The following is a 10,390-nucleotide window of genomic DNA, read 5'->3' as shown; positions in this document are numbered from 1 at the left end:
TTTGTTGTTTAGGGGTGATCTAGCATTAGTTTATTGTTGGATTTTGCCCCTAATACCATCGGACAAGGTAAGTCTCTTCGAAACTCTTGTGATTTGATGTTTTGGTTAGCCCTAGTGTTGATTTTGGTTTATGATATGATGTTAGATTGAGGTTTGGTGATTTTTGGAGTTATTTTGGCTACTTGGAGCTTTGAGATTGAGTTTGAAGCTTTTGGATTAAGCTTGGTGGCCTTGCTTTGGTGTTTTGTGCATTTTGGAGAATCGGCCAAGGTATGGTTTTGGTTTTCTTTAGGTAATATGTAATGTTTTGTGAAACTTAGGCTAGTGGACCTTAGGATATGATTGAATTGATTGTTGATAATTATTGAAATGATGATGTATGTTGTTGATTATTAATGTGGTGATGAATTTGGATGAGAATGAACGTTAAAGAGGACTAGTGATAATAGATGATGAATGATGTTTATGAATAGTTGAAATGTGCAAAATTGTTGATATTTGTAATCTTAAATTGGAAATTGTAGATTTTGTTGAACTATGGAGGGAAGAGATGGAAAATTGAGTGAAATAGGTGTAAAAATGATTGAGGTGCAATGGAATAGTAAATTGTAGTGTGTGGTAGTGATTTGATGTGATTTTTGATTGGGTTTGTTTTGGTTTGGTTTGGAGTTTCGGAAAACTAGAGAACTTTGTTTAATTTTAGGGAGGACTCAATTTCAAATATCTCAAGGCATTTAATCTTGTCATGTTGGGTAAATAGGGTTGGAGATTAGTTACTAAACAGAATTCTCTAATTTACAAAGTATTCAGAAATAAATATTTCTTCTACTCTTCTTTCTTAAAAGTAGATATGGGGAGTAATCCATCCTACGGTTAGAGAAATTTGCTAGAAGGCAAAAAGATCATAGAAAATGGAGTAATGTGGTAGATTGGAAGATGCAATCAAGTTAGAATCAGGAATGATCTTTTGTTAAAATATTTTAAATTTTGTTAAAATATTTTAAATCCATCTCAGGCCATGTTTCTACAATCTCAAATTCTAATCTAGAATGGTTTCTCAACTAATCACAATAGACAAGAAATGGAAAAATAGGAAAATAACAAATTTATTCAATCTAGACATTTCAGCAGATATTCTTTAGACAACCATTAATAAGGATGATGATACACTAACTTGGATCAAGGAGATGACTTAATAATACTCTCTCTCATCAGGATACTAGATTGTCTTTCAATTCTACAACCTACCTTTGCAGAATTTACTAAAGAAATATTAAAAGAAGGAGCTATGACAAACACTTGGGACCTCCAAGTTGCACCCAAAATCAAGTACTTTACTTGGAAAGGGTTACATAGAGGGGTTCTGATGGGACAAGCCTTACCATGAAGAATCCCCTTCGTCTCCTCCTTCTATTCGTGCAACCCTAAACATTGGAATTGGCTTTCAATTATGTTATTGCATGTCCTAATTCGAAAAATGTTTGAAGATCAGTGAACATTCAAGTCCTAGTGGATAATATGAAAGAAGATCAATTTTGAAATTGGGGGCTCTACATCCTGGAGGACGAAATTAGTAGCGCAAATGGTGCGCGAAAATGAAACTAGCACAACTGAACCGGCAAGTGCACCGGGTCGTCCAAGTAATACCTCAGGTGAGTGAGGGTCGAATCCCACGAGGATTGTCGGATTAAGCAAGCTGTAGTTATCCTGCAGATCTTAGTCAGGTGAATAGAAAGTTGATTGTTGTTGCAAGCGCATAAATAAAACAATAATGAAAGCAATAAAGAATTGATGTAGAAACAATAGTTAGAAATCGGTTAAGGCCTCGGAGATGCTTGTTCTTCCAGATTAATACTTCTTACTGACTACTTTAACGATGAGTGATTCATTCAATGGCAAGGCTGTAAGTGATTAAGCCATGGGTCGTGGTCATTAATCTCCTCTGGTTCAGACCAAACACCAGCCGTGATAGTTCAATCTGGAAGAAGGTGAAGCTCGTGCAATTCAATCTCTGATGATCCTACTCAAAACGCCATAGACAAGGTCGGATCTTCTGGATCGGAGAGTGAAGCTCTATGATTCTAGCCTTGAACGCCACAGGGACCTCAATTATCCATGACTAACGAGATTTTATGTCACATATCCCAATTAGCCCAAATAACTTGTTGGAACCTGTGATGTACTCTCAAGCTGTAGCTCAATACTATTCGGGTCAGGACTCGTAAAAAACTCATGTAGAATAAGGGGTAGTCGTACTTAAGAATCATCAAAATTGCTTTCATTTCTTTTCATTTATTTATACATTTATGTATGATTGATTATGTTTTATTGGGCATTGTGTTTGTATTTTAGAATTCATAAAGATCTTTTGTTAATTTGAATTGTTCATTCTTCAGATTGCTCTCTCTTTACTTGGCTTTTCGAGCATTTTCTTCACCTGTAATAATAATATATTGCTTATGTTTTCGAACATGTAGTTTTATTTCTCATCTTTACAAATTCTCATCATCTTGATGGTTTGCTACTTTTTGTGCATCATCATTCAGATTCCAAGACAATTGTTGTATTTTATTCTTTATATATATATATATACACACAATCCTTTCATTTGCTTAGTTTGTTAATTCTCAATTTCTTTACCTATATATAGGCTAATAGTACTCAGTGTTACAAGTGAGTGCGACAAATTAGTGTTACAAGTCTGAAGTGTGCTTTTTTTTTTCACAAGTCCTTTTTGTATTTGTCATTTAAAAAAAATCATAATTTTCTCTTATTCAAAATATTAGTCTCTGTTTGAGTTTATAATTACGTTAATTTTTTTAGTTTTACAAGGTATGAAAAGTATAACAATAAAGTGTCACTACCATTTCTATTAGCGGTTTTGCTATCTTCTTATGTGAATTGACTCATAACTTGCATCAGGTTAGTTTTTTTAGTATGCTTCTTAATGAATATGTTAATTAATTTTTGAGTGTTATATCTCTCTGATCTGAATGGATGAATGGAACTCCCCTATTATGCTTTGCAAGGAATCATTCAAATGGAGGCCTGTTTTACCTTTTCTAGATTTGTTGCAATTTGAATGCTACTTCATATCATTGTTGGTTCTACGTACTAGCATATGAGGAAGATATCAGGTTCTATAACAAAGGATTGATAATTGCTTTAACTCAATATTGTGATTTATACTAATCCTACCGTTAAACTCTTTTAATGTATTAGAATGAGGATGAATTCTAATTTTTCGAAATCAGAGGTGAATGACGATAGTGATGATGATAAAGAGGTGATGGAGCTTTGTAATTTATTTTCACTTCTAAAATATATTCTGACATTAGTTGCTATTGTTTGATAATGAGTTTGATTTGTTGTTATTTTGTAGGAGAATGAGTGAAATAGTTGGTGTGGTGAAAGAAAAGGTTCTGGAGTGGGTGGAAATAATTTCATTCATCATTCTTCACATGGTTTATAGCTTAGAATATGGTTTTCATTGATTGTTGCACTCAGGCCTTAGTAGTTTCTAAAGAATAGTAGTTTCTTATTTTTAGATCTGTTATTATGTTCAATTTATTGTCATAATCATGATGTATATCTATCCACTTTGCTATTATTGCATAAATTTTATAACTAGATCTAATAGTGATAAGATTGTTTATGATTAACAATTGATGAGTTTTTCCACCAAGTGTTTTAATATTCTTATTATTTAACTCTCTTCTCGAATGAAAACGTGAATATATAAGAATTAACAAATCTAAGAAGATTTTAATCTTTGTTAAATAATTTGGGTCTTTTAAAGTTATCTTTGGGTATTCGAATTCAATGGTTTTAAAATATCGCTCAGTTTATGGCTAAAACATTAATTTATTTTCATTCCATACAAAAAGATTTTTTAATTTTTACATTCAGATAACATATTATCTTTCATTTGTTTCTAATAATATTCGACTAATGGTTAAATTAATTTTTTTCCACAAGAGTTACAAAAAAGTTTATTTTTCATAGCATGTTAATTTTGTTTTGTTTTGTTAATTAAAATTTTGTTAAATTATATAAATTCTATCATATATGTAATTATATGATAGAATCTCGTACCTAAAAAAAATCATAGGATAGAATCATGAAAAATTATTATTGTATATGATCATATTCATTCTCAAATTTGATGGAAGCCTATAAAAATTCACGTCTATTTTTAATATGCTCATAAAAAGAATTATTAACTAGAATAAGTCTTTTCCGTACATGACACGAGTTACTAATTTGTTTATTAAAATTTTAATTTTATAGTTAAAATTTTTATGGAAAGTTAATATTAAATTGTTTTGTTCACAACTTTTATTATACAATTATTAATTGGTTTAATTACTCTTTTGATCCCTATGGTTTCGTGAAATTTTTAATTAGGTCCCTATACTTTTTTTCTTTTTAATTGGGTCCCTGCACCAAATTTTTTTTTCAATTAAGTTCCTTTTAGTAGTAATTGGCTTAATTTTATAGGGACCCAACTAGAAAAAAAAGAATTGGTACATGGATCTAAATAAAAGGACAAAAAAGTGTAAAGACCCAATTAAAAAAAAAATTTAGTGCAAGGACTCAATTAAAAAAAAAAATATAGAGACCTAATTAAAAATTTTGCAAAACTATAAAGACCAACAGAGTAATTAAACCTTATTAATTTTTATTAAATTATTTTATTCACAAATTTTATCTTATATACTCTTGCATTCTTCAAAAAAGTAAAATTATGTATCTTTATTCTTATGATCTAATTTAATATAAAAGATTCATGTTACTAACAATATCTTAATATTAAATATTTTTCATTAAACTTATCATATCCATGCATAACAAATATGTAATAAATTTATAAAAAAAATTTATAATTAACAAACATAATTATAATTTTTAAATTAATAAACATTAAAATTTTTATAATTATAAATATATAATAAATATAATTATAAATTTAAATTTTTTAAAATAAAATAATAAAACTAATATTATCTAAATTAAAATAAATATTATCTAAAATATATAATTAAATATCTACAAATTCAAAACATAATTCCTCAAAAGTAAAACATAATCCAAAAAAAGCACCTAACCCTAAGTCGAACCTTCAAAGTCTCTTAACGCGAAGTCCCAGCCCCCCCCCCCCCCCTCTTCCCAACCCATTCTCCGTTCTCCATCGCAAAGGGCTTCTCTTCTCTGTTTCTCTGATCCACTGATCCGCTGCTTTTCACTCTGCCGACGCCTCCCTTCGTTCCGCCGTCTCCCTTGTATCTCCCATCACGCCGTCGTGTTCCGCTGCTTCGGCTGTCTTCTCTTCGCCTCTACCTCAGTTCTTATCTTGTTCTCTGGTTCGGTTTCTTTGCTTTTTTTTTTTTTCTGGAACTGTTAACTTGTAATCTGCTGTGTTCGACTTGTTTTCTTGTTGCTGTTGCTGTTTGCTGTGTTGTTGAGTTGTTAGTTGAATTGTTATTGCCTCAGTTGTTTTTATAATGTAATGTATTTTTGTTGCTGCTGCTGCTGTGTTGTTAAATCAGCTGCTATGTTGTTGAGTTTTTGTAATTTGAATCTATTGTTATTGAAGCCCGTTGATTAAATTACACGAGTCCATTTTCGAATTTCCCAAGTGTTTTTATTGTATATCTTACTTATTTGACATGATAAAGGAGTAAATTTATTATCATCTTTAATATTCTACTGCTAATGTTCTGGGGAAATGTGACCTAGAAGTTGACTCCGTGACTAAGCATTGAAACTAAGAGGGATTATAATCCTTTTATTTTAAATGAGAACTGCCTTTGTTATTTATTTTTATCCACTTTCGATTATTGTCACATGTTTAAATTAAAATAGACACTTCTTGAAAAGTAAGAAGGCCATGTCCATGTGTTTGACATGTTAAGAAAAGAACGAATACCGCAGTAATATGTATATCATTTTCCGTTTGAGTTCATTTTGTTTGAGTCTATGCTGGTCACATCGGATTAAAGATTGTGGAGGTGCATCAGCTGTATCTGTTTATTTGTGACCATGCACAAGTATGCATTCTTGACTTTTAGGCAACCATATTAATCAACATCCATTATGTTGTTTATTTGCATTCTGAAGCATTCTTTGAAATTTGATGCTTACAATTGAAAATTTCATTGTATCTTATCCTTTATTGTGTATCCTGATGCTCAAGCAATGGATCGATTTCTTTGCTAGTGGGGTTTTTAGTTTTCACTTTTTCTTGAATACTAATATGCATTTTTTTTATCTTTTTATTTTTTCCAGTATTCTGATGCAACAAGAACAACAGTGACATGTTTTGCACCTCACAACCAACTTGGGTAAGTGTTAAAATTTTGAAGAATACCTATGCTTTAGTTTAAGAATAGGAAATAAATACAGCGATATTGAATTTTCAGGGGTTTTTTGTGTGTATTTTATGGATGTAAAAAGCTAAAGCATTAATCTCTGGTAGGGATGATGTTTTAATAACTTCTTAGGATAAGATTTATAATTTGAGCTTTTTAGTATTCAAAAGGTCTATTTGCTATAATATGGTTCTCTCAGTACACCAAAAAAATATGGTTCTCTCGGTTTCAGAAGACACAAGTACATTGACTACATTGTCTCTCTCTTTTTTTTTTTTTGGAGTGAGTTCTCCATTTTTTCTTGTTGTATCATAAGTAGGCAATGATAGAGGTATGAAATGAATTTTCTACCTATGCCTATTTGCTTGGAAATAGATTACAAAATCCTGGAGTTGCTTTATCTCAGCCTACTGGTAAAGAGTTCACAGCATAGTATTCCATATGTTTGTCTTCCACAATTTAGCTTGTTAAAAAAAAATCTAAAATCCGCACCAATTTTTTTTTTCATTAGACCCTTGGGTGCAGCCATTCCCTAAATCCAGCTTAATTTGGGATTCTTTGCACTGGGCTGTCCATTACAACCTGGTACCAATCTCAGTTTTCGTTAAGAAAATTTTACATACCCTGCCAAAAATGGGAGATGGAGAAACACTGCAATGCACCTCCTCAAATTCCTTTTTGTGCATGACACATTTTCAACTCTTCTTTTCAAGCCATTTGTTGTCAATCACTATGGATACATGGTTTAGATATAAATATTTTATTTTTATGAAAATTGTGATTTACCCCCTACATTTGCATCATATGCAATTTATTTTCTTAACTTTTAAAATGTTCAACTTGATATCTTGAAATTATCAAATGATGCAAAGGAAGTCTTCTGATAACTTTATTCAAGGATAATGTTTTTAATAAAACACATTAGGGCTATTTTGTAAGATGTCAATTTTAATGCCACCTAACAAAAGGACCATTCTTATTTTGTAATGTTAGGGACTTTGTGACCGAAAGAAGAGGTTTGGGACCATGAAGAAGTTGGAGGAGAACTAACCCCACTCCACAAACCTCTAACCACAATTTACGAACTTAAATGGCAGCTTTGGGTTTCTTTGCCAAGCCCCTCGTTTGCTCATGAAACCCAACCCCTTCTTCCTCCTCTCTCTTCACAACATCCATTGCAAACCTTATTCTACTACACTTTCCTATCACCTCATGGCCCAACAAACCAATGATTCGAACCGACCAGAGGAACCTGACAACAACCTTTGCTCCTACCAACAGGAAGTAGAACAGAATGACTCACTGCTGTCATGCATGGATTATCCAGGTCGGGCCCTAACTGGAGAATCTCGGGTAGAGTATGCCTGGACCTATTGGGCCAAGTTGGGCCGGCCCAGATTCATAGTGGCACCCATGGTGGACAACTCAGAGCTTCCATTTCGATTGTTGTGCCGTAAGTATGGTGCGTCTGCAGCCTACACGCCCATGTTGCACTCGCGAATCTTCAATGAGACTGAGAAGTACAGAAAGGAAGAATTCACCACTTGCAAGGTAAAAATAACAGTAAATTTAAAACCCTAGATTCCAATGTTGCAGTTGTGCATTGTTAATTTATTTTGCTTTAGTTTTGGGTGTAATTGCAGGAGGATCGACCATTGTTTGTCCAATTTTGTGCCAATGATCCTGATGTATTATTAGAAGCTGCACGCAGGGTGGAGCCTTATTGTGATTATGTTGATATTAATCTCGGGTAATTATATTCAATGTTTTGTTGACAACCTGGTTCAGATACAATTTCTATTTTGGTTTGAGTTTAGGGTTTAATTTTGATATATAAGAGAGAAATGGGAGTGAGTGATTAATTATTCCTGCTGTATCAGGGAGGGAACATAGCGTATACTTCTGTGATACTTAGCCTGTTAACATGATTTTCAAGGATTCGTGGCCTATGTTTAAGATATCAATGCTTTATTACAATTTTTAGGTTTAACATTTAAAATGGACTCATCTAATAAGAATTTTTGCAGTTGGTAATTTTGACATTTAAAGGCTAACTGGTGGTGTTTATTGTTTACAAATGTTCGGGGCTTAGAGTCTATCCAAGTGTTAGTATAAGGATGGAAAGTAGTGGTTGATGATGCTCTTGGTGGCCGAGTGTCTCACACGTGTCAATGATACTTGTAGACACACATGACACATTTTTGACGTGCTTTCATATTTGAACATTTTTTTTCTCCTTAATTTAGCAATAGATCAAACACAAATTGGATCTGGTGTCACCAATATTTATAGTAGTAAGCATTGATGGTTTAACATTTGTAAATGCCTAACTACCATTTAAATCTTGAAAACATATACATATCCTTTGTTGTGTTGAGTATCCATATTGGTATCCGTGCTTCATAGGTGGTTATGGGTTCGGCTAAGTATGCATGAGGTCTTAGGTTCAATGCTCATTGTTGTTAATCTAGTATAATTTATTATGGAATGGAATAGGAAAGCAATACTAATAGTGTATCATCATATTGTTTTGGAGTTTATAAGAGTGGAATGGAAGGTTGTATCTCGTCTTAAACTGAAGATCTAGGGTTTGAACTATAAAGGCATCATGCTGGAGACTGTGACGCTCCTCAACATGGGTCTAGGAGTAAGCATTTTCATATTTGTGATGGCCTGTAGCGGTATTCCTTCCGTTGGTGGTCATTCTATTCCTTTAAAATGAAATTCCACACACATCCTTATAACCACGCTGCCGTCCAACCCCACCCCTTTGGTTATATCCAATGCATCCACACAAAAAAAATATATATATAATAATAATAAATAGGAATTTGGCATATCAGCATACAAAGTCTTTAATGCTTTTTTTTTCAGTAAATAATAAGGAACTTTATCAATAGGATTTAGAATTTGATATTCTTTATGATTATGCAGGTGTCCTCAGCGCATTGCAAGGCGAGGATATTATGGAGCCTTCTTAATGGATAACCTTCCTCTTGTAAAATCTCTAGTGGAAAAATTGTCTCTCAACCTTAAAGTTCCTGTTTCATGCAAGATTAGACTCTTCCCGAAATTGGATGACACACTGAAGTATGCCAGGATGCTCGAAGAGGCTGGTTGTTCACTTTTGGCTGTCCATGGCAGGACAAGGGACGAGAAAGATGGGAAGAAGTTTCGAGCTGATTGGAAAGCCATCAGGGCCGTGAAAGATGCAGTCAGAATTCCAGTCCTTGCAAATGGCAACATAAGGCACATGAACGACGTGAAAGAATGCTTGGAGGAGACAGGAGTTGAAGGGGTTCTTTCTGCCGAGACACTGCTTGAGAATCCGGCCCTCTTTGCTGGATTTCAAACTGCTGAATGGGTGTCCAAAAGCGAAGGAGCCGGTGTAGAGGGAAATCTAGACCAGGCAGATCTGCTGGTGGAATATTTGAAGCTCTGCGAAAAATATCCTGTGCCATGGAGAATGATTCGCTCGCATGTTCATAAATTGCTGGGAGACTGGTTCAGCCTTCAACCTCATATTAGGGAAGAACTAAACAAACAATCTAAATTGACATTCGAGTTTCTTTATGATATGGTTGATCGGCTTAGAGGAACAGGTACAAGAATTCCACTATATCTGAAAGACACTCCGTTGGAAACTTGTCCAAATTTAACGGATGAACAGAGCAGCGCACCGACGATTGCTGTTCAAATTTAATATCAAACATCAAACATTTTAGGTGGAGTTGGTGTCGCCAAGCAAAACGATGATGACTCCACATTATTTAGATACAATTTTTGTAGTTGATTACAAGTGAGAATAGTTCAAATTATTAGATCCCTACTATGCTGTATTTTGATTTCATTCTTGTGGCGAACGCCTAATATACATTGTTGTATACGTGTTAAAATTCAGATAGTGCTAACTGCCACTGGTATTGCCTAGGTACCAATCTACTGAGATTAAATCACCATTTTGACAAAAATATTCAATCATTAACCTTTTGCTGGTTCTGTTAAAAAGTCAAACTCTA

The 10,390-nt window shown here is 33.4% G+C and overlaps 1 protein-coding gene across 1 annotated transcript; it reads left to right on the top strand.

Annotated features, from left to right (window-relative positions):
- Positions 1-5,066: 5,066 nt before the first annotated feature.
- Positions 5,067-10,342, top strand: LOC112720521 (uncharacterized). The gene is made up of 5 exons (XM_025771485.3): positions 5,067-5,363; positions 6,289-6,344; positions 7,365-7,922; positions 8,015-8,121; positions 9,306-10,342. Exons 3-5 carry the CDS (start codon positions 7,503-7,505, stop codon positions 10,072-10,074), a joined length of 1,296 nt encoding a protein of 431 aa, XP_025627270.1. The 5' UTR covers positions 5,067-5,363; positions 6,289-6,344; positions 7,365-7,502; the 3' UTR covers positions 10,075-10,342.
- The last annotated feature ends 48 nt before the right edge of the window (positions 10,343-10,390 follow it).

This window comes from Arachis hypogaea, chromosome 11, assembly GCF_003086295.3.
Source record: "Arachis hypogaea cultivar Tifrunner chromosome 11, arahy.Tifrunner.gnm2.J5K5, whole genome shotgun sequence".
NCBI classification, from domain to species: Eukaryota; Viridiplantae; Streptophyta; class Magnoliopsida; order Fabales; family Fabaceae; genus Arachis; species Arachis hypogaea.
Note: the sequence above shows the minus strand (reverse complement) of the source record. Positions and strands in the feature narration are given on the sequence as shown.

Excerpts from the sequence above, each read along its gene's own strand:
- LOC112720521 (XM_025771485.3), top strand. The coding sequence starts at position 7,503 with ATGAAACCCAACCCCTTCTTCCTCCTCTCTCTTCACAACATCCATTGC. Across the intron at positions 7,923-8,014 it reads AAGAATTCACCACTTGCAAG|GAGGATCGACCATTGTTTGT; the intron begins GTAAAAATAACA and ends GTGTAATTGCAG. Across the intron at positions 8,122-9,305 it reads TATGTTGATATTAATCTCGG|GTGTCCTCAGCGCATTGCAA; the intron begins GTAATTATATTC and ends ATGATTATGCAG.